The sequence below is a fragment of the Amphiura filiformis genome, chromosome 19, assembly GCF_039555335.1.
Source record: "Amphiura filiformis chromosome 19, Afil_fr2py, whole genome shotgun sequence".
Classification (NCBI taxonomy): domain Eukaryota; kingdom Metazoa; phylum Echinodermata; class Ophiuroidea; order Amphilepidida; family Amphiuridae; genus Amphiura; species Amphiura filiformis.
Window position 1 is genome coordinate 36,210,210 of NC_092646.1, and position 25,685 is coordinate 36,235,894.

The window sequence follows — 25,685 nt, forward strand, 5'->3', positions numbered from 1 at the left end:
AAAAGTTTTATGTGAAATATACTCCTACTTAGATCATAAATTTGTCAGGGAAAGGTTTATATTATATCTTGGTCTTCCTATGACCTTTCTAACAGCCATATAATTCAGATATGCATGACGTGTAAAATTTATGAACTGAAAGATATTTAAAACACTCTGCAATTCTATACTTCCTGGTCTTTCATATATGCACAGAGGCCTATATATGCCTATAGTTTGTTGACCATTTTTAGCTAATATACCTTTGATATCAGAGACTGGATTCACGAAGCTGATTTGACAAGAGAGCACTTATAGAGAGCTCTACATTACTATCTTATGACCTTAGCTATAGTATATCTTCGGAAGATATCACTGCTATCTTCGGTCATATAGCATCACTAGATAACACCATTATCTTAGGCAGGTATAGAGAGGTATAGAGGTAGAGAGGTATAGAGAGAGACCCACTGTAAATTCCCATTCCAATTTGCAGCCAAAAAGGGGTTTTTTTTTCGTTTGAAGACATGGATTATTAAAAAAATAAAAATAAAAAACCGCATTTCGCATTTGACTTTTTTGACCTGCTACAGGAAACAAACATGTTTTTTTTGGCCTAACGTCGTTATCTTAGACAGGTAGCACATCTGTCTTAAGTAGATAGCATTGCTATCTTCGGTAGACAGCATGCATTACTACCTATAAAAGGTATAGTTAACATCGCTATCTTAGACAGATAGCACGGCAATTAGGTAGATAGCACTGCTATCTTCGGTAGACATCACTGCTACACCTGAAGTACAACATCGCTATCTTAGACAAATAGCATGGCTATCTTAGATAGATATCACTACTACCTTAGGAATAAATAACATCGCTATCTTAAACAGATAGTACGGTTATCTTAGGTAGATAGCACTGCTATCTTCGGTAGACAGCACTACTATAATACCTAGATGACATCGCTATCTTAGAAATAATAGCATATCTATCTTCGGTAGATAGCAATGCTATCTTCGGCAGATAGACCACTACCTTTAGGTAAATTAACATTGCCGTCTCAGAGTAGCGGTATGGATAAAACAACTGTAGCACAGTTATCTTAGGTAGATAGCACTACTGTCTCCGGTAGACATCCCAGCAAACACAAAACGTTTTCAACATCATTCGCAAAAGGTTATAAAAGGTTGTCAGAAAACGTTTAAATGTCGGGTTATATAAAGGGTACATTAATGCTCTGCGTGCTAGCCATGCGCCTCAATGGAAAAAGTTTTGAAATATTTTCTCATAATATCAAGAGCTATCTTAATAACTACTGAATCAATACTAGGCTTGTTTGTACTCATTTTAATGCATTTTTCATGCTGATTCCAAATATGGTCATGAAAATTTACATTTCTGAAATTTTGAATTTCTAAAATTTTTTGAAACTTGTCGTCTGCAGTCGACACCCGCGTGGAGAGAGTTAGGCCTAATGGTATAAAACGTTTTCATAACATTAAATAACATTTGTTGGTAATTTACTGCACAGCAAACACAAATGTTTTACAGAAAACATTTAAATGTCGGGTTATATAAAGGGTATAAAACGTTTAAATAACATTCCAAAAACATTTTTGAAAATTTGGTACAAATCATTATAAACAGAATGTTATTTTGGGGTTGAAAAAATATTTTGCAAAAAAATGTTTGCCCAAAATATTTACAATAACGTTTTTAGAATGTTTTCACGACCTTTAAATAACCCGACATTTAAATGTTATTAAAACGTTTTGTAAAAAACATTTTAAGAACATTTCTGTGTTTGCTGGGTGCAAATATTTTTACATAATGTTATTTAAGTGTTGACGAAATATTTGGCCAAAAATGTTTGCAAAAATAGTTTACAATGACATTTCGAAAACATTTAAAAAATATTATTGTAGTGTGTTTTCATACAAAACGTTTTAAAACGATTTCATGACCTTTATATAACCCGACATTTTAATATTATTAAAACGTTTTTACCTAAACCAAAACCCCAAATATAACTTATTTCAAACGTTTTAAAAACGTTTTTGTGTTTGCTGGGATCGCTACTAGCTTAGTAGATAATCGCTGTCTTAGACAGATTGCACAGCTTTCTTAGGTAGATAGCACTGCTCTCTTCGGTATACAGTACTACCACCTATATATCATCGCTATATGATGTAGATAGTATGCATGTAGGCCTATACAGGTACATATATCGTCGGTTCTATCATTTAAAACCTTTAGCGAAGATATCTTCGGTAGACAGCACTACTACCATGAGATAACATCTCTTTGATAGACGGGTATAACTGCTATCTTAGGTCGATAGCACTGCTATCTTCGGCAAATAACACCACTACCTTTATGGTATATAGCTAACATCGCCGTCTGCTATCTTAGGTAGATAGCAGTGTTATCTTCGGTAGACAGCACTACTGCCTTTGGTAGGTAACATCACTATCTCAGGTAGATAGCACTGGTATCTCCGGTGCTATTATTTAGAAAGATTAGCAAAGCTATCTAGATACATATAGCGTAGCTATCTCCGGTAGACAGCACTACTACCAGGGCCTTAGTTGTGTTGTCAAACTGATTGAGTGCCCCCAGGTTAAGGAAGAAATCAAACAAACAAACATACTACCTTAGGTAGATATCATCACTATCTAATAGATAGAGAGCATATAGCTATCTTATGTATATATCATTGTATTCATTGACTATCTTCGGTAGACAGCACTACTACCTTATAGGTATATAACATCGCTATTATATAAATAGCACATGTATCTCAGGTGCTGATTTAGAAAGATTATTTATCAAAGGTATCATATGGTTATCTTTAGTAGATAGCACCGCTACCTTTAGGTAGATATCATCGTTATTTTCGGTAATATATCTCAACTAGACTAACATCTCTGATGTAGATACACATAATACTACAGGTAGATAACACATCCAGCTTAGGTAGCACAGCTATCCTATAGCTTCATGCAACAATATCTAACCCCAATAGATACATAATAGTACGGTACTCCTTTCAAACGGTAACACCGTTATAATGTATAGACAACACCGCTAAGTCTGCTATCTTGGGTAGATAACACCACTACAACACCGCGACTTATAACAAAAAAAGCGTTTTATTTGATTTAAAGTTATTTAGAAGTTTTATGCACAATCGAATTCTTATGAAATGTATGACAAATATACCAAATACCGATAGGTAGGGCACCTGTACTCAAAAGAATTGCTGCCAGCTTGCCTTTGCCATGTATGTAGAATGCAAGCTGCATGATTTATGAGCCTACTGTTATAATTTGTCAAAATAAATATGGCGTCATATTTGTAAACTTTAAAATCCTTTGAAACATTTTACGAACCATTTTTGTGAAGTGCACTTTAGTTGAACCACGAAGTATTATTATAGTTTTGGTTATTGTTTACCTGTATTTGGCTGTTCCAGTTTAAATCATTACCCCCCCCATGGAAAAAAAAAATGACCTTAATCTTCCTCACAGGGAATGTACATTTCAAATAGCGTTATAGCTGAATGAGTGACTCCTTTTGAAATCTACACCCCCTGTGTCAGTGTGTGTGGGAGATTAAGATAGTGTCTTCCATAGGGTGTAAGGATTTCAATCGGAATAGCTTATTTTCGTTCTAGGGCCCATTCGTTGACGTTTTCACACTTGAAAGAACCTATTTTTGTCTGGATGTTTTTGACCTGAAAATCAGAGAGTAAACAACAAGGCCAATGTTCTCAATGAACTTTTTGAGCAATAACCTAGAGAATGTCGTTTCTTAGAGACAGTAAATTCTGAGGTTTACTTGTATACATGGGTCATACTAATTGTTTATTTGTTTGCTTAAACGATCGTTGCTAATGGAGATACGCTTTAGTACCGATGGGACCATCAGGCTCAAACAAATTGCTCAAGCCAAGCTAAAACGCAGGCTGGCTGGCATACAGGCCTATACTTTGATCAGCTCGTAATCGGCAGGAATGGTTAGGTTTTTACCGCTATACCGAAAAGTAAACCCACGTTGACCTGTCTGGTCTACATTGTGTGTTTGAATAAAGTAGTCAAAGTATAGGTTTTCAATTAATACTTTATGATGCTTCTCGCGAGATGTCACAAGGCAATTCTCAAAATAAAATATATTGATATTAATCCGTGATGTTATAAGGCCCGCCGATTACGAGCTGATCAAACTATAATAACCAGCGGGGTGTGATTGGGCTCTTCAGTAAAGAACACAATCTCCTGTTCCTGCAGCAATTGCCTCATCTCCTTAACTCTCTCCACGCGGGTGTCGACTGCAGACGACAAGTTTCAAAAATATGTGACCGTACAGCACGAATGAGCCGTAAATGTCCTCAATTGTATTCTGAGTTACAGTGTAAAATGGGCATGAAGGTCGTATTCATAGGTACCTCAATTTGGTGCTACGTGTACCTCATTTAATGAGATACACGTAGCACCAAATTGAAATACCTATGAATATGACCTTCATGCCCATTTTACACTGTAACTCAGAATACAATTGAGGACATTTACGGCTCATTCGTGCTGTACGGTCACATATTTAGAATTGTTTTTTTATCAAGTTCAGAATTGTACATTTTCATGACCATATTTGGAATCAGCATGACAAATGCATTAAAATGAGTACAAACAAGCCCAGAATTGGTTCAGATATAGCTGTTGATATTTTGAGAAAATATCTCAATGTTGAAGCCCGCAGAGCATTGACTCGTATCACGCGACGAATACGGAATACATTGCAAATATTCAAATTATAGGAAACTAAAAACATATAGGCCACTATTCAGGTTATTGCCCTGCTCTTCATGCTCTTGTTGCAACAAGTTGTTATTCAACCTGATTTCACTCCTGATTGCAGCCATTTATGCCTATTGTAGGAAGATTTCCGACGTACGCCTACATTTCAGTATCTTGTTTGTTGAAGGCTTCATATACCTTGTCATATATGACAGTTTACCAAATGTTTACCTGTTGGGTGTGTCTTTCTTAACTTGCATAATATATATAGATATATATAGACATGTGGGTGTTCTGATCCTTTTTATTGTCTGGAAGCAGATATTTCTCATGGTTTCAAAGCAGGTTAATGACATGATGTTGATGTTGGTGTGATATGCACTTGTGCACTTTTCATATTGCTGACTCAACCAAGAAGAAGATGTTTTTCAAAATTGTCGCACCGTCAACAATTTGGTACTCTCCAACTATACGCTCGTATAGGTAGCATATTTATGAGCAAACTGACAGTTTTCTTTACCGATGCTATAAGCCTTTTTGAAATATGGCGGGCACAAAAGGAGATGGCGTACTTTGAAGTGCGTAATCTTTTGTATGCTATACTCAGCTGACAAAAGTACTCACTTCAAAGTACGTCCTCTCAAGTTGTGCCCGCCATACTTCAAAAAGGCTTATTGTTGCAGTGACGATCTGTGTACAGCTGATGATTTCTGCTGCTTAGCAACGGAGTTGCCAATTGATTTTTCTTCAGTTATCAGATCGTCAAAGACGCCACTCAAGTTGTATTGCCCCTCGTCTCTGTTCATCAACTGGCAACTCCGTTACTAAGCAGCATAAATCACCAGCTGTACACAGATCGTCACTGCAACAATTAAAGCATCGATAAAGAAAACTGTCAAGTTTTCGAAACGTCTGCAAGTAAGTGGACATATTTGGACTAGTCGTACATGAAATTATAAATAACAGTTTACCATGAACAGTCCTGGAGAACATCTTCAAGAAGTTTGTATATCGACAAGACACTGCTGTCGTATTATAATTGCTGTAATGTAAACCGTGTTTGGCTCATCACTGGCTCATCACGTTGACTGGGCTATTCCAATTGAAATCCATATTCCCCCTATATGGAAGACAGGACATTATTTTCTTACACAAGGGGTGTAGAATTCAAATGGGGTCACCCATTCAAGTAACCCACTTTGAAGAATAAGGTATATGTCTAATTATTGGATGTTACCGAAGGAGCACAGCAAGATGCACAGAATGTAACATAAAGATTGTAATTCTGCGTCGTAACATTATTACTATAATCAGATAATCAAATCATGATTTTAGTCGATAATTTAGCTAAACCAGGTAGTATCATACCAAACTTTATCTTGTATAAATAGCTGAAAACATACCGCACTGTTTATAAACATGTATATTATCAACTAAAATCAAATTATATAAATTGGATGATAGGCCTATCTGTACAGAGGTTAAATAAAGTCGTGCAGATATCGCCGTGTTCACTGGCCTATGATAGATCTATAGAGCGTATGAATTAGAGCGTAATAGCATTGAGTCTTTTCATAGAGTGAACTGAGCTTAAATTTATTTTCCAAGGGTAAAAATATGAATGGACATTGAACTTAAGATAAGCCGGAAGGAAGTGATATGGCATATATTTATGACTATTTGTGATATTTGTGTATTAAGGCGGATCGGAGGGGACTGTACTGACCAAGCATTTTTTTGTACTTAAATATTGAGACAAATAAAGCCGACACACAACACACAAGAGGAATGGTGTGGGTTCTATAAAGGAGATCCCAACGCTTAAGGGAGTACTACACCCCTGCCCAATTTTGTGCCTATTTTTGCATTTTTCTCAAAAATTATAGCGCATTGGTGACAAGTAAGATATGTATATTATTGGGGCAAGGACTACAACTACTGCACTGAAAATTCAGCAACTCAAGCGTCCTTCCTTTTGAGAAAAATGCAATAGGCACAAAATTGGCCAGGGGTGTAGTACCCCCTTAATATAACAAATCATATGAACAAGTTTACTGTCAGCCTTTGGGTCAGAAGAGAGGACATTCTATAATTCAATCTCACCAGAACTGACATGCTACTCGACAGCATTTTGAAATCATGCAAGCGAGAGTAAAAAGAAGAAATTAAGCGCAGATTTATTGTGCGCTACGTATGCAAATACCTATACACAATCCTCAGCACAATTGACAAGAAATCGCTAACCAATGTGGCCTCAGCACACCATATAACAACCAGCTTCTTGCAGAAGCGCACACCCTATATGTACCAGAAACCATCGCAACCAGGATCAGCTCCCCCGAGTTCTTGCGGTGGAATAAGGTGATGATACTATCCGGTGTTAAACTTCTGCGCATTGGGCTATTCCATTTAAAATCCCACTACCCCTGTGTAAGATTTTGGAAACATGTTCCACAGGGGGAGTATATGAATTTCAATGCAATTAACACATTAGGCAGCGCCATTTGATTCTGAGAGAGATTCAACCTGAATCTTCCACAGAGGGAGGATGAGTTTCCAATGGAGCTGTCTAATGTGTTCATTCCATTTGAAATTCATACTCCCCCTGTGGAAGATATTTCCAAAATCTTTCACAGTGGTAGTGTTGATTTTAAATGGAATAGCCCATTGGTGTGTTTGCATCGATGTGAGTTCGAAAACTGGTGCAGTCCTTGTTTGTTTGTTCTCCTGACGTGAGAGAATTGAGCTATAACTTGAAAATCCCATTGTCACGTCAAGAAACCATTGTCAAAAGTTGGTGACGATCCATGATAATACCATTTCTTCCTTTTGATGATTATACTCAGAATAACATTATAGGCATATTCCAGATCGGTGCTGATGTTTAGATGAAATGAGTTGTCATTACTGTATTACCTGCAATCAGGGAAAAACTTTTGGCACACTTTGACTGTCTTTTGGTGAATGGGCAAAGCAATTATGTTGACACCAGGTCTGTGAGCATAGGCGTAGATCCGGGGGGATGGGGGGATTTATCCCCCCCAATATTTTGCCAGGGGGATGGTCCATACAATCATCCCCCCCCCAATGTTGACGCCTGATAACCTCATATTTGCCCATTTTAGCCCCAAAAGTGCAAATTTTCGCGCGCTTCGCGCGCATTTAATCTACTTTTATACCATATTTCATCAGTTTAGCTTCAAAATAGCAAAAATTCTTGCGCGCTTCGCGCGAATTTATATCATAAACTAATTCTGTCGCCAAAGGGTGCTGGATTGACTATACTTCTAGATTTTTTCCAACTTCATCCCCCCATGTCAAAAAGAAATCTACGCCACTGTCTGTGAGACCCTCCAACATTGAAAGTTGGGGAGTTGGGAAGGGTGAGATACAGGAGGGAGTCTTCAAATTCATGTCAGAGCAGCATCACTATGTAGCCTTCATACTATTGATATGACATGTATTTGAATTGTTTTGAGCAAGTGTGCCAACTATATTTAATGTATTTTGTTTTCGCTGATTGTAAGGTAAAACTCTAATACATAAAATCAGCCGACGCATCGGTATAGTAATAGTGGCTGCCATCAACAAAATATATTTAGCTTGCTGCAGAACTTTTTGAATGACCCTCATTATTTGAAAAAGCAATAAAGCTCTAATACATAAAATCAGCCGACGCATCGGTATATAATAGCGACTGCCATCAACAAAATGTATTTAGCTTGTTGCAGAACTTTTTGAACGACCCTAATTATTTGAAAAAGCGGTTCTTTTAATGCGAGAGCATAAAAAAGTTAGATTTTTTTTATCAAACTTATCTTTTTGTCAAATGGTCAAATGGTGGACTTTCTAGCTATTTTCTCTGCCATAAAGGCTTCAAATCGGTTCTTGAACCCATCGTATTGTTCTACGCTTCCTATTCAGGCCATTGTCTTATCAGTCACGTGATCAATTAACCTTCGCTCTTTCTTCTGACCATTTATAATAATTATCTCTTTTTCTATTGATTTTCAGGTCTTTGGGGTTTAGTTAATAACGCAGGCCTGTCCACTTTTGGTGCAATAGAATGGTGTTCCATGGATGTATATAGCCGGTTACTAGAGGTTAATTTATGCGGTATGATACGGGTCACTAGAGCTTTTCTACCCCTGGTGAGAAAATCCCAAGGTAAGTCTAAAGCAGTGACAGTGTCATGGGCCCAGTCCAGCCATCCCGCCCGCCCGCCCCCCCCCCCAAAAAAAAACTTTGGCTCCCCTGGTTGTACCCCACCCCACTCAAAATAAAAACTACGAAATCCCACTATTTACAAAACGTTCAAACCTGACTCGTAGCCTATTGTTATAATGTCATCCTTTCATATTATGATAAAGTAGTCTTCGTAAGATAATCCCTTCAAGAGGTGAGCTCTTACAGGAAGTTTTAAAGGACTGCCGACTCTACGATTTACCGTTATATTGATCTTGAAGTTTGATATTTATTTATTTATTTATTTATTTATTGGTTGATTGATTGATTGATTGATTGATTGATTGATTTAAATTTATTTATTAGTTTAATTTGATTTTAATTGAGGCTTGTATTGTTTCTTTATGATTATTTTTGGTATTCAATATTAGTTTTATTACCATTATCATTTATTCTAATTATCAATAGTTAGGCCTTAATATAGGCCTATTATAATATGCTCCGGTACTCTACAATGTTTATTTAATCTTTGTTTGTTTCATTTATTTGCTTATTAATTTTTATTATTTTTCAATTTATAAACTGAGTCTAAATCTAACTGAATTTATTTATATATTCATTTATAAATTCATTTATTAATTTATTTATAAATTCATTTATTAATTAATTTATAAATTCATTTATTAATTAATTTATAAATTCATTTATTAATTTATTTATAAATTCATTTATTAATTTATTTATAAATATTTATTTATTTACTCCTTGCAGCCTTGTTACTTATAATATATTTGTACTTGAAACTTGAGAACTTTTGTCAGCCTGACGATGAATGGGTAGGCCCCCTATTGATTTATGGACAAGTCAATTGGCTACAATCTATTGACACACGATCGGTGGTGATCATGTCATCGAGGAAAAAATAATCCCACTTATAAATTAGGCCTATAATAACAATAGGCTACGAGTCAGGTTTGAACGTTTTGTCACTATTTGGGGCACAAAATGACACATTTTAAGCAAATATTCCGATTTTCACTTGACCATCCACCCGGCTGCCTCCTTGCCGCCCTGGAAAAGTCCCGGTGGACACCACTTGTTAAAAGTGAGCGTAATTTTAGGAAAGTAATCGCCACCTGCCAATCCTAAACTTTTTTATCTTCTTAGTCTTATCCATAAACCATAACTCTTATGGATCCCTGAACTCTAATCCGATTAACCCTGATATAATAATAATCCTAGCTTGACTTGACTTGACTTAACCTAATCCTAAAAAAAATAATCTCTTAGCGTGCACGTGGTGGCAGTTATTCTAAAGTCGTACTCAAAATTCGATGCTGTTTTGATTGTTTCTTTCCTGAAATACTCTAAGCAAAAATGATGCCGAGCCAATCCATGTCAACTCCAGGGATGTGCACCGCAGCACCTCTTCAATTGTTTTCTTCTTTTTCTACGTGGTGGTAGATATTGATGAGAAAGTAAAATCTTGAAAATTTGAGCTTCATACTCCATTTCGTTTTCCTGTGGCATCAATTTGAAATTTAGGGGGGTCAGCGTAAAAAATGTGTCGCAACGCGAAAGACGACGTTTGGAGGTCCATAAATGTATAAAGGGAACCCCTACAACTTTAAAAAGTATGTATCCTGGGGTACTTTTTTGTGAAAAATTCAAATCTGGCATCAGAAAACTTGTAACTCCTTTACTTAAAAAGATATAGGGCCCTCAAAATGCAACTTCGTCCATCCAGGACCAACTTCGGGGGGGGGTCAGAACTCCAAAAGTAAAAATAATTTTATTGTCCATTTTTTGGCCAGTCAGAGCCCTTTGGTAGGACATTACTCTTATCCAATATTGAGCCTATTAGAATACTTTTAGCTGAGATATTACCCATGCAAAACCCCAATTGTACATTTTTTGTACATTTTGACCCCCCCTGAAAACCAATGTCAGACATTTTGCACCACCATCAACTTCAGGTATGTTGAAGATATGTTCTTGGACAACATTTCTGAGAGATATTGGCTTGGGGTCTTGATGGCTTCAACACATCAGTTAGGTTTGCCTACTCCATAGAGTTGTACACATTTTTGATTTCGCATGTATAATGACTTAATGTACAACTCTATTGAGAAGGCATGTAGATTATTATAATATAAAAAGTTATTACATTCTGGGCATTTCAAGAGTATCGAATGTTGCAGTTGGAAGAGGTAGGCTTTTCAATAAAAATCAAAATTGATGAGTATCAATCATTTTGATATAGGCCTAGATACAGCCTGTACATGGTTCAACACAGCGCTCGAAGATAAATGGCTACATTCAAGAATCATTGACGGTTTCCTGCATGGAGAGTAAAATAATGAGGAACCTCTTTTTGAACTTTTTTGAACTTAATTTTCATACCGGGCTTTCTTGTTTTACCATAAGTTCTTGCCTTTGAATAAATTATTCAATTTGCTAAACTACCATTATATACTTCCAAATTATAGAGGGCGACATTAAACTTTCAAGAAATGCGGTCAGATGGTGACGGACACAAAATGAGTTGAAATATTGCATTCAACGCCAACCAATGCGTATAATTACGGCAAAAACCAACATCTAAAAAGACGCGAGATTTTAAAGTTTATACTTTTCATTAGGGGTGAAATCAAAACTCGACCGGTGGTTGACCGCCGGTTCTCATTGTTTAGACCAATAGAAACCGGACGGAACCGGCGGTCAACCGGTCGCGTTTTGATTTCATCCCTTACTTAATGATCTCTATTGCCCCCTTTTTGTGATGATTACACTAACGATTTTTCCCTTTTTTCCCTCCTTCTTTTTTCTTCGTCATCCAGGGAGAGTAGTGAATATGGGCAGTGCTGTTGGTCGTCTAGCGGTCCCCGATTGTTCCTGTTACTGTGTCTCCAAATACGGCGTGGAAGGGTTCAGCCAATGCCTCCGATACGAAATGAGAAAATTCGGCGTGGACGTGAGCATAATAGAACCGGGCCATTACATTGCTGCGACTAGCATCTACTCTGAGGACTCTGTAAACCAGATGGGCGATTCAATGTGGAAGAGTATGAGCGATGAAGTTCGGAACGCCTATACTAAAGAGTATTTTGACTCTAGAGTACAGGGCATGCATTATTACAGGACCATGGGAACAAAGGATGTTAGCCCTGTGATTAATTCTTTGGTGGATGCACTTATGTCCAAGAAACCGCAATTAAGATATGAGAACAAGGAACTTTATTGGCATATTCGTCTCTTCTCGATTTTGCATCTACCTGAATTTATTGTAGAGAAAATATTTTGATATGCCATAGGCTTAACGTGTATTTTGATAGACCATAGAAGTGTTATTCTCTTTTTTGAGGAAGTGATGAGGAGGTCAATGGTCACAGCAATATAAATTAGTTGTGCTCGTTAACTAGTATGGATACATGCGTACAAAAGCGGCACGTTGTTACACCACTGCCTGAAGTACAGATAAACTAGTAAGAATACATGCGCACAAAGGCGGCACGTTACAAACTATAGTATGGATACATGCGCACAAAGGCGGCACGTTGTTACACCACTGCCTGAAGTACATATTAACTAGTATGAATCATGGGCATAAAGGCGGCACGTTGTTACACCACTACCTGAAGTACAAACAAAGCAATATAGCAAGGAGGCCCGACGGCTGCCTTCACAAATGGCAGCAATATTGCAGCAACTCATCACGTGACCATTTCAACAGATATTATAATGCCATAGTTCAATATTACAATTTAATAAACTCCATACATCAAAGATGACATGAATTTTCGTATAGGCCTACCCGTGATCATTCTACAAGTTTTCAATACAATGCGCCAAAGAATTAAGGTACAAGTTATGTTTACCACTGTATATCCTAAGCAAAGACAGATATGACATAATTGGAAACCTGCAGCAGCCAATAACTGCATCTTTTAGCTCGGATTTAAGACCTCATTCGTTGAAATCGTTCAAGAAATAAAGACACGATGATCCAAACACCCAATGAAGATGCAAATTCAAAAGTTGCAGTTTTATATTGCTCCATTACATACCCTATTGATTTGTTCACAAGAGATCTAGCGCCGTGCTTGCCAAACGTTTCCCTTCATATACTAATATCGTTAGAATCCGAGAACACTGATATTTCAAACACATGCATGCCAACATGGCAAGCGAAATGTGTTCTGTTTAATCTGTAGTAAGTCAACAAGTTAAACATTAAAAAAAAAAGTTGACAGTCTACCGAATAATTATCATTTGTAAAATTAGACATGACCGGTATTAATGTATAAAATAAAGGTAATCGTACAAAATTACTCTATTGACAGTGACTATAGTATAATAATTGTGTTCTATCTAGAAGAGAGTGATACATGTATGAGGCGCGTTGTGCTAGCTGTCGGCCCGGAGAATACGATCTGCGAGGGTTCGACTTGTGTTTGCCTAAGCTTAGGTGAGAATTTTCGTCCGCTCACTATAAGGTATACACTCTAAGGAGAACCCTCCCTCTTGAAGCTCTAAAAAAGGCTCTTTAATTTTGGAGAACCGAAAACGATTATGTTTCACATTTGTGGGGCCATTTTCGATGGTTGGAACCACTTTTGGTTCTTTAGACGTCACGTCATGCTCGTGGTTTCGAAGTAAGTCACATAAATCCGTTGATCACGTGTACAGGAAGAGTCATCTATGTGCACGTTACTCGTTAGGTGTCAGAGCTATTCATCGTTAGGTGTCAGAGCTATTCGAAAAGAGAAGGGGGACCATCACCGGTTGTGATATCTGCAATCAACCAGGTCAACTCTGCATGTAAAGCCTGTGCAATTATACTCCAATTGAGGTACAGCACGTATTACATATAGGAAGAAGAATTTAATATAAGTTATTCGGCAGTACGGAACAATTCTGACGATCGATGATACGCGCAAATTGTTCCGCTATCGTGACGTCACCAAATGTATATATAGGCCTAGTCAGTTTAGTTCAGTTCGGTTCAGTTGTTATCCGATATTTTATAAACCACATTGTGAGAAAGAGTATAAGAAGTTTCGACATCATTCGCAAAAGGTTATAAAAGGCTGTCAGAAAACTCAAAATATTACTTGTTTAAAACGTTTTTTGTGTTTGCTGGGACATGATTGAGGAATGAATGAGGATGCCACTGAACGCCCATCGTGAGGTTGTGTAATTTAATAAAGTCTTTACCCATGCATATTTTGTGTAATTTAATACGTTAATGCAGGCGTCAAAGGGAGTCTTGAACCCATACCCTCCTCAAGCCATTCACCTTGGTTTACTCAGGGACCGTATTTTTAGGCAAAGAAAACTATTCACCTTCTGTCCAAAATATTCCAGAAAACGTATTAATTCAGATTAAGATTCACCAGTGTGAGTATGCCTATTGGTTTATAGCCTACAACATGTAAAATCAGCCGTTTTTTGGCGATTTTAGCCATTAAGCCCCCCCCGGCATAAATCGGAAAGCCCCTCTGAGCCCCCGTAGGAAAAGATCCTGGACACGCCGGTGGCCTATATACATGTAAAAGCAAATGAAACATGTAAAACGCGGGCAAAGATAAGTCAAAGATTCACAAGTTGCGAATATTTGTTAGGCTGAACTTTCACCGCATCTGAAAAAGCTTGAGTTATGCTGGTGTCATATACTTTCTGCCGCTTGCCGCTGAGCGGAGTGACGCTTCATCACGCCGCTTGCACTTTTCTGCAAGCGGAGCGGCACACCACTGAGCGGCAGCGGCATGACTATGAAAGCCAATGTTGCCGCTCAGCATCGCCAAAAATCTTATGTTCTCATACGTCAGAGCGACACCGCTCCCGACTTGACTTGTGGGCAAAGCGGTGGCATGATCGCCCCGCTAGCATTTCTGGTGCAACTGCGCAGTGAACATAGTGAAGCAAAATCGTCATCCCAAACGGCAGGAAAGTATGAAACCAGCATTCAGTTTCACCATTATGGTTTTGACCAGGAGGAAGGTAATGACTACACACATTTTCACCAACGAAATGGTGAGGGCTTGCGGAGGAGGGTAGGGTCAAGATTCCCTTTGACTCCTGCATAATGGAAGACAATCCTTGTAAATAAATATTACATGTAAATTATAACTGAGAGAAATACATTGATATAGTTGCATATAATTATGACAGAGTTTATAACCAGTACATACAAGTAAGTGGATTAAATGACGGGATTCAAAATAAAAATGACTTCTGAACAATAATATTCCCACAATTGAAAAGTTAAAACATTGATGCGGACCTCACCGTGTTTTGCATGTTTTCCAAGCTTGCTCGTGTACTGGAATAAGATATTGGGCAGCAGTGGAACAAGTTGAAGTTTTGGGGCAGAAACGGCACCCAATTCCATCCATTAACCGGTGTCAGCCCCCACGTGATGCATAGTTTCGGTACCCAGAGAAGACAACAATGCAGGGACGAGGCGTAGTGCCATATGGAGTCACTAATCAATGTTTGATAAAAATCACACGCATTCATGTGTTTTGGAGGTGAAGGGGCATATTTTGTGCCTGTTTTAGATGGACATTTGCGAAGACCACCAATTTCTTTTTAATTTGAGACATTTGACCCCAAAATGAAGATGCATTTTTGGTATGTGATGGACCAGTGCGCGCGAAACCCGAAGACTTTCAATTTTACACTATTTTGGCCCAAAACACGGATTTTTTTTCGGGCTTATGTATAGGGATGAAATCAAAACTCGACCGGCGGTTTACCACCGGTTCCGTCCGGTTACCATTGTTTAGAACGAAAGCAACCGGACGGAACCGGCGGTCAACCGCCGGTCGAGTTTTGATTTCGTCCTTTAGGTATCATCATTCCTTCTCCTCGTGGCAGCTGATTATGACTTTGATGGCTTTGGAATCTCTGCTAGCGGCTGTCTTGAAGGCTTCCTCTGTTTCCTGAAGAGTAAACCGATGTGTCACTAATGATTTGACGTCTATGGAGCCACTGGTTAACATTGCTAGAGCCTTGGGATAACTGCAAAGAAAATATCGTCAAAACTCGATAGTTATCATATATGTGCTTACTATCGAGCGTTTTTGAAAACATGAAATTGTACCAGAGTCAAGCGCTTTACCAACTATTAAGCTAATGGGGCTGAGGCACAAATTTGCAGGTTTACTTGTTCGTATATAACTATGTGTGTCGATGATTTGCTCAAAACCCTTTACACTTTTGTGGATGGGGCTCTTCATGTTTGTATGTTTTTAAAAGCGCTCGATAGTAAGCACATATGCTAACTATCGAGTTTTTACAATAGAACATTAACTTTGTTATGTAGGTTATCTATCGCAAACAGTGCTCTCGTGTGATCAAAGTATATGCCTTTTTTTTTTTATATTGAATAACATATTTAAATATCTACAGTGCTCTAAACACGCACATAAGGCTCTGTCCACTTTACAAATTGTTGCTGACCACTGTAGGTCACAATCGGTTGAACTCGAACAATTTAACTGCAATTTTGGTTTTTTTTAGCTTAGTAGCGACCACAATAGACAAACTATACAATTAACAGTCGTAACCAGTACGCAATCAGTTTCGTATTAAAGCCTCCACACAAATGAATCCGGTAACTGATTAGTTAGACTCGCGAATAGGGTCGCCAACCGAAGGATTACAATCATAACTATAAATACATACGCGCTGCTTTTTAAATTTTTTGATTCCGATGCCTACTTCTCGACTTATGACCAAATTCATTCACCGGTAATTTTTTTCTGGGACACCCTGTATATTCATATACTCACGCATTGGCATATCGGAATATTCCGTTGATGTTCAATTCCTTTGCAGCGACTTCAACGAGTGGTAAGGAGACATCCAATGAACCACGACCAACGAGAACTATGGTACCACCAGTACTAGTTGCCTGGAAGTGCAATAACGATAAGCTAAAATCTGTGTGTAACCCTATGTTTTTGTCTGACGATTTCGGTGCCATAATGATCATTTTGGGCTTAAATAAAACTTAGAAGAAAAGAGACATTTGCTTCCTTGAATAAAAACATTTGTTTACGGGTAATTGACCTATAAATTAATTAGGGGGGGGGGGGTGGTAAGAGGGACAAGACTTCTCACAGGGGGACAATGTCATTATTTGTTTTCCAAATATGAACCAACATCTACCACGTCTACTCACGTGTATACAAGCTACTAAGCTGAGATCAGAACCGCTACATTCCATCGATATATCAGGCTTCTCCCCATTCAGAGTCTCCACTACACGTTTGGCGATATCATCGCTGCTACAACCAGTAACATTAATTGTATGAGTCGCTCCGTATTTTTTCGCGATTTCTAATCGATGGTCATCGATATCTGAAAAATAACATACACAAAATTGAACTATTAATAATAATAATAATAATAAATTTCGGAATTTATATAGCGCTTTTTCCAGATTGATATAATTATCTCGGCTGTTCTTGGATCACGACTTTCATATTTTTAGGCCTACATGGTCATATCCAGATTGATATAATTATCTCGGCTGTTCTTGGATCACGACTTTCATATTTTTAGGCCTACATGGTCATGATGGTGTATAGTGGGAAAACCGTGACGTGACGTGACGTGACTCGACACCGGGCGTGAATTTGGTACTGGCTCGTTGACACAGTTCGTTGACAAAATGAGTTGCAATCATGATATATCAGGTATATTAACAACCTTCAGATCATACATTGAGTGTCCGATCCCCCACCCCACTCATTTAGAGCTTGAGTCGGTCCGTACGTCAGTACCGCGATCCACCTGGTAATTGTCCCAGGGAGCGGATCTGTCCTCGCTCTGCACCACTGAGATCACGGGTTCGAGCCGGGTCCGTTCCCAGACGACTTAAGGTGTATTTGGTTACCAACCCGTCGGCCCTATCCACAGATTTTCTTTGGATTCTCTGGTTTCCCATTGCATCTTTAAAGTGGCTTATCCTCACTGAGACCGAGTATATTGATCATGTTGATCTCCCTTGTCTCCCACATTGGACATGATGATAGAAGTATTCGATGACCCAATGGTCCGAGTATACTGAAGTGCGTCAATAAATCCAAGCACCCAACCAAACAACTAAAGCTGTTGTCGACAAGGCTGTTGTCGACAGTATTGATGTAAATAAACGACGTATAACGTGGTCTCTGAACCTAATTTTTTTGACTTACCGCTTTGTCGACAACTTGTCCGCGTCGAATCTTGAGATTTGACGATTGTCGACAATTCAAGTACTACTCAACAACAGCCCTACAACCAACCCAGTGGGCCTCGTGGCTAGCCCGACTATGTGCATAAACGTCGGGTATTTCATTTAACGCATTACCTGTAATTGTAAACTCTACTGCCCCCATTGCTCTAGCTGTCATCATCGTTAGCAAGCCGATTGGTCCTTCACATGGCATAAAAATAATCAAAATTAAAAAACGTATTATGTTCAATAAAAGTAATTACAGTTCCAATATTAATAATAATAATAATAATAATAATAATAATTAAAAAAAAACCAAACAAACAAACAAACAACAACAAAAACAACATCAACAAATGACGAAAATATGGCGTCATTTACTTCAATTTACATCACGCGTACGATCGCCGTTTAACGAGCGAGAATCTTATCCTCCTGTGTAAATGAGCTAATTAGGTGCAACATACCCGCTCCACAAATGAGCAATCTTGATCCTGACGTCACACTGCCTCTTTCACAGCTGTACACGGCAACAGCCAATGGTTCCATGAGGGCGCCTTCTTCATCAGTCACATTGTCAGGTAACCTGGATATGTATTCTGATTTCAGGTTAGTGCGATTTTCAATGACATATTATTTTTAAAATGGTAAAAAAACAACAAACATGATAAGTGACTATTTTTTTATGGCTATTATGCATACATCCACGTGAGAGCACACACCCCAAACACACCACTGCGAGCTCGCACATCCCACCCGAGGCACGCACACCACACCCACGCACACCCCGATGGGTACGAGTCATACTACTAAATTCTTCATAATGTTAAATCCTGACACAGGAAAGGCGACGTTGTGTTATACATGTACTTGCTACCTAATTTATCGATATATCTACATGTGCATTGATGACAAAGACATGAACTTTAGGCCTATATTATATAGTATCTCTCAGTGACTCTATCTGTCTGTCTCTATGTATGTCTGTGTGTGTGGGTGTCTGCCCCTGCCTGTCTGTCTTTCTTTGTGTTTGTATGTGTCTCTGTCTGTTTTTCTCTCCGACCATGTTGTAAACATTCTCACCTGAAACAGAAGTCTGCTGGATGTACGTAATATGTGCAAAGATTACCATGAACAGGTGGTGTTGCGCAGAATTGCACATGAGCACACAGATTATAGCGACCCTGCTTACAAAGGCGGCACTGTCGACACGGGATACCTGGTTCAACTGCTACCCTGTCACCTTTAGATAGAGATGCAACAAAAGGAATAATGCCATATTGTAATATTTGCTGAGGAGAATGCCCTAAAAAGTTCTGGTTTTTACACGATCTTAATGTACCTCAGTAACGCTGATAGCCAGAATGGAGTCAAGTGACTCTCAAATTGGAGTAAACTAGCACTGACTCTCAAAAGGAGTTGCCTGACTGTCACTCAAGGGAGTCAGTTGATTCTACCCGTGGAGTCAATTGACCCTACCTGCGGAGTCGTGCACGACGTGGTAGTTAAATTTGACATTGACTCTCAAAAGGAGCCGGACCTGAGTTTCACTACAGAGTCAATTGACTCTACCCGTCAATCGACTCTAAATTCAGAGTCCTCAACACTGTACACGTGTTTGCTGTGGTAGCGGCCATTTTGCAATATGCTGCTGCTGTTTGCTGCTGTTCAGCACGCTGGTCATTCGCACCGGTGTAGGCCTATCATGTGTTGATGTTTGGACAGTGTGATGTGGTATTTTCATGCTGCATAGGCTAACTTAGTCTTGAGCTGGATTCCACAGGATAATTTTAACCTGACGGTGAGATAAAGCTAATAATATCCTACCTGGAGTCGGACTGTCGAAGTGACCCTGTAATGGATGGAGCCGATCCCTTTATAAATGGAGTCTGGGTAACTCTAGAAGCAGAGTCCAGCCACTGCGTGACTTTATGTCTATAAAATGACTCCATATTGGGAGTACGTCAAATGACTCCTGTTCAGGGTCATCAACGGTGACTCTTTAGTGGAGTCAACAAATTATGACTCTTCAAGGGAGTCAGATGACCAATATGGAGTCATTTAAGACAAAGAGTCGCAGAGTGACTGGACTCTACTTTTAGAGTCACTCTGACTCCAGTTTGGCTTTCAGTGAATTACAGACCCTGCAAAATTCAAGGCTTTATATATAGGTGCTAGTAGTTGTGACAAAATGTGAAATTCTCAATGGAACGAAGGAGCTCGTCGTTCAATTATGAAGACTATACTAGTCGAACGCGCACGCGATGTTCATAACACTGTATGTACATGGCATCTGTGGTAAGTGAAGAAAAACAGAGGGGGAACGAAAGAGGCAAAGGAAAGGCGAGAGTCAAAAGGACAAATATAAAGGGTCGGAAGAGACAGAAAAGGAAAGGAGTGGAAGGGTATATAGAGGAAATGAAGAGTTAGAGTAGACAAAGTGGAGTAAGGGGAGCATATTAGAGTAGAGCAGAGTGGAATAGAGTAGAGTATAGGATAGAAAAGTGAGTCATTCTCGGGGAGTCTGATATTCGGGAGAAACTTATAAGCTCCTTCATATGCGGTCACCCGTATTTGGCGGTTCTCGGCTGTTGCGATTACCTAGCAGATGGTGACTGTACCCACTATAGCCTACATGGTCTTACCTATTTTAAGGTGTTTAACTTTGGCACCTATTGCTATCACTTGTCCACTGGCCTCATGTCCTATGACCATCGGCTCATTCAATACAAATCTGCCGCATTTTCCATAGGCCCAATATTTGATGTCAGATCCGCATATTCCCACCGAACGCATACCTAAAAGCACATCTGATTGAAAAATGAAAAGGAACGGAATTTCTCATCAATATTAAAAACGATCTGTTAAACGAAAAAAAAAAACCACCTCAAAACAACAATAACAATAACTCCCCCAAAAAAACAACAAACAAACAAAAACACCACATGATCAGGATGAATGTTGGTGGGAAACGGGCAGCGCAGAAGATGCACCTTGCAATTTTGGACCCTTCTCTTCTTTTTTCTTTCCCCTTTTTTTCCTTTTCCATTTTCTTTTCTTTTGCCTTGCCGATTCTTAGTCGGGCACTTTTCCCTTTCAATTTTTGTCAGGGTGGTATTCTGCCCCCTGCCCCCGTTGTTGGCTACGCCACTGTCACATTCTCTTTCTTCACAAGACCTCACCCTCTTATACTAGCTCTCTCTCACTCATTCAATGCTCACTCACAATTCTACATAAAAATATACAACATGAAGTGATTAGGGGTCATTTTGGTTGACAAAATAAGCGCTCACAATGAGTCTTATGCACTTAACAAAATGAATTTTTACCATCGATATGCTTATAAAATTTAAGAAGGCGGTGAAATGTTACATATATTTCTTGTAGGCACATATAACGTAATGTGTTAGGGAAGAAATGAAAACTCGACCGCCGGCTGACCGGTGGTTACCGGCGGTTGAACCGCATCCCATTGTTTGGAACAACAGAAACCGGCTCCAACCGGTAATGACCGGGAACTGATGCCATATCAATGGCAACATTTACATACCTGTCTCACCCAAACATGGTGACATCGGACGCTTCTCCTGCAGGCAAACAAATAAGAAGTATGATGATTAGTTACCTTTTGTCAACCTTTTTGAAGTGACGTATTTTCTGGAGGGTCCTCTCTGATTGAAGGTGTAAGGGGGTATGCCACGGTTTTAGGGTTACCTTTTCAGCGATTTTGATATATCGTCGCGTTGGGTGAGTTTTTAGTGAAGACCAATTTGGGCAAGAGTGCCCTTAAATCACCTAATTCGAGCAATTTTTGGTGCTATTTTGTCAAAAATTGGTATAGGATGGGTTGCATAATATATAGGCCTATAAAAGAGTGAAAAAAAAAGAAAAGCAAAAAACACACTCTTTCAGGAGCTATAAAGAATAGGCATAGATCTACTATAAGAGCCATGAAATATCTAACTGTACAATCCTGTTTAGGCCTAGACATTAAAGTTGTCATAAATAGGCCTATTTTTGAATTTAAAAAAAACACTGAGAAAACAATAGGGTACCTGCAGGGAATATGGGACCATTAAGGACGTTTAGCTTATTTGCATAAAAACTAAAGAAGATATGCCCACAAGAGATTGTTATGATGAACAACCTGTCCTTTAAGATTAATAAAACAGACAATATGTTACCTTGTTTTTATGTTTGTTTGGACGCTATGACGTCAAAATGACGTCATCGTCAAGTGTCCTATATTACCTGCATGTGCAGGTAATATGGGACACTGTGTTATCTCTATGGTGAAAATCAAAAAGTCCAGAAAATCACTCTTTTGTTCTAAAAACATTTTTGTTACATGATTTTGAATGTTAAATGCAAATTTCTACAAGAAAATTCAATTTTCTAAATAGTTTTGCTTTTCGCATTGACAATGCACACAATTTCCTATGTGTCCCATATTACCTGCACCCATTCAGTTGAAAATCAGAGAAAATAATCATTTATAAAAGGAAAGTGCCACTTGTCAGTGGAATTTTTACCTGCTGATAAGCTTAACCCATTACCTAAAGATCATAAAAATGACAAATGCCCCTCAGTACCAGAGTTTTTGGATACACAATCATAAAATGTGACGTCATTGATTTTATATCAGGCCATAAAACGACATAATTTTTGGGCAATTTCACTCTTTTTGGCATTGATTTCCAAGAGTTTGATACACAGACTCCAAAACTGCATTTCTAGAAGCACAATTGATGTCTCTAAACACTTAACAAATCAACTTAAAGTGTTTACCTTCTCTAAGCTACTTTTTGTTAAAATGAAAACAGGTGTCCCATATTACCTGCTGTCCCATATTACCTGCAGCTACCCTATTAGCTATAGGCTCTAGCAGTTGCAGTACCCCATGCGGAAAATACATCAAAAATATTGATATGAATATAGTTTCATGTATTTCAAACAAAGGTGCAATGAACTGAATTTTCAATATTTTTAAAATTTTGCGAATGAGCACTCGCTGATTTAGGCTTCCCTCATATTGTCATATAATCATGATAATATGAATATACAATTTTTTTTGCACATGCAGGTCATATGTAAGCTTATGTACTTCTGTTCCTTAGTGTTTAAATTCATAGGGCCTATTAAATACACGTCCATGACCTCAACACATACAATGAACAAGTAAATACAATAATTAAAAATAATACTTACCACTCGTAAATCGTTAGCAGCATATAGCACAGCTGCAAAATTTTCTTGCGTATCGACCATGATGAAAATAAAATAATTATTTTTAATAGTATAAATATTGTTTCACAGTGTGGATATGTTGCATTCAGCAATATACTGTACTATTCTGTATAACAGCTTATAACTTTATATTCCCGGGATTCATGGAGCTACTCATTCATCATAATCATGATAACCAGACCCCAGCACAAGCCTCTACACTATCAAAGAACATTGTATCTGTATGTATGTGAAATGTGCTGATTATCTTTTATCAGCGAGGCAGTACCTGTAAGCTTTCCGTATACAAGATTTACTATTCATGGCCATGATTTGATTTTTGACCTTTGATTTTTAATACAAATAAAACCCAACCTTGACAAAATTTGTTCAAAACCCAACGTATAATAACGGTGGCGTCCTTTATGCAAATCTTTATCATCAGGTGGTGTGTGCCACGACAATAACCTCCATCCTGGCTTAGTCACCCCAACTTTTGCATAATCAAGATTTTAGGCACAAGGCAAGATCCAGGTGTTTAGAGCAACATAAAACGGCATCCTTTTCATTTGGAAAATTCCTTAGAATTTGCCCGGAGAATTCCGAGTCAAAAATGTCTTTATGTGATCAGAAGCTGAGAAATTAAAATTTTGAATGCAGATATCGACATATACCCCCTATACTTGCAGAACAGAATAAAATACTTATCTTTCATAGATGAAATACAAATGTAGATATGCAGATATCGACATATACCCCCTATACTTGCAGAACAGAATAAAATACTTATCTTTCATAGATGAAATACAAATGTTTAGCCAATTTCAGACTAGAGGGGGACTCACATGGGGCATCTACCCCCTTTGCTCCTGTCTACGCCCAGGGCCGGATTTACCTTTTTGGGGGCCCTGGGCCAGGCCAAAATTTGGAGGCCCCAAACGCACCATGAGGAAGGCAAGTGTACTCAAGTGGCCAAGTTTTTAGATTTTACTAGGACATTTGCGCGCGAAAAAAATTCAACTTTATTTTTTTAGACTAATTTAGCCCGAATTGAAGCTGAATTTTGCTATATAATATGCCAGTGCGCGCGAAGCGCGCAATATTTTGCAATTTTGTAGGCTGTTTTAGGCTAAAATGGAAGATACACACTGCACAGGGCAATTTTGGGGGCCCCCGGGATTTGTCTCCCCCAGAATATCCCTTTTAACTGACAAATAGCACGAACCCGACGTTACACAATTTTTCCAACATTTTGACAGCTGTCGGAAATCCAGAATTCTGACATCCGTCGGAATTCTAGAATTACGACAGTTCCAAAAATTTGACGCACCAAGGCTAGTCGTCCTTGCACATCATTAGCATGATTAGACCTACATGCATATCATGTAGGCTAGGCTACAATGCATAAAAACGTAAACATGGAGAAAAAATAAATAATTCATGAAGCGAGATCAGATATTAATAAATTAAATAAGTACAAAATCTAATCAACTGACCATCCTGGATACAGGGTGTACTAAAAATGATACAAATGTGTCACATAATAAGGGACCGTTCACAAATACTTGTAACAGGGGGTCCTGATGCAAAGAGGGGCCCTGCATTTTTTCATCCCTCTGAAATCCCTTTTAATCCCCTTAATTTTTCTCGTAAAACATGAGGTTACACTATTTTCTATGGGGTTGACCGTTGACCTTCATTTTTCATGACCAAAAAAAGGGGGGGGGGGGCTGAAATAAACAAAATCATCACTAATTTAATACATTCAATTTATGTGCAGGCCTACGTGTGAAAATTACATTTTTCGTGATTTTTGTGCAGTTGTGACCAGTAAATGTAATTTTTACATGGGAATTTTGCATGAAAAATGACTCATGATAAGTGTATCAATTTATTAAAGATGGATGTTTGGATTACAAAAGACCAATTTTGCCCTCTGAAAATCCACCATCAATATACCAAAAACGCCATAAAAGGTAGGCCTATACCCCCGAAAACCGTAGCATATATCCGCTATAATACATGTATATCGTCATATCTGCTTCAATGATAATCAGTTCAGAGACTTATTTTAAATCGTTAAAAAATCATGTGACTAGGCCTACTTCGCCTTTGTTTGGGATCTATTTTTGCGGCCGAGATTCGATTTCATTTCATTCTGTGTTTCGACAAGGCGACGATGACTTGATGGTGGAGTTGCGATACCAGACTTGTGATCAATCCTGACAAAGAAATATCATCCCGGATAAATGCCATAATTTCCTAATATT

General features: G+C 38.4%; 2 protein-coding genes across 4 annotated transcripts in view; one reads left to right on the top strand and one right to left on the bottom strand.

The window, feature by feature from the left end:
* LOC140141237 (D-beta-hydroxybutyrate dehydrogenase, mitochondrial-like) overlaps window positions 1–13,251 on the top strand; it is a 42,794-nt gene extending 29,543 nt beyond the window's left edge. Inside the window, exons 2-4 of one of the 3 annotated variants that reach the window (XR_011857381.1) lie at window positions 8,790–8,942; window positions 11,801–12,467; window positions 12,510–13,251. Coding sequence is in view for 1 of the 3 variants with exons in the window: in XM_072163041.1 (XP_072019142.1) it covers window positions 8,790–8,942; window positions 11,801–12,264 (617 nt within the window). In the remaining 2 variants the exon portion in view is untranslated. Of the gene's footprint in view, window positions 1–8,789; window positions 8,943–11,800 lie in introns of all 3 variants that reach the window. The other 2 variants (XR_011857382.1, XM_072163041.1) reach the window with 2 other exon arrangements.
* Window positions 13,252–14,147: 896 nt separating this feature from the next.
* On the bottom strand, window positions 14,148–23,487 carry LOC140141235 (sorbitol dehydrogenase-like). The gene is made up of 9 exons (XM_072163040.1): window positions 23,398–23,487; window positions 21,740–21,776; window positions 20,835–20,999; window positions 19,273–19,432; window positions 18,657–18,775; window positions 18,325–18,390; window positions 17,152–17,330; window positions 16,760–16,881; window positions 14,148–15,986 (listed from the first exon to the last, which is right to left on the bottom strand). The coding sequence occupies exons 1-9, from the start codon at window positions 23,455–23,457 to the stop codon at window positions 15,821–15,823; spliced, it is 1,074 nt and encodes a 357-aa protein (XP_072019141.1). The 5' UTR covers window positions 23,458–23,487; the 3' UTR covers window positions 14,148–15,820.
* Window positions 23,488–25,685: the final 2,198 nt, after the last annotated feature.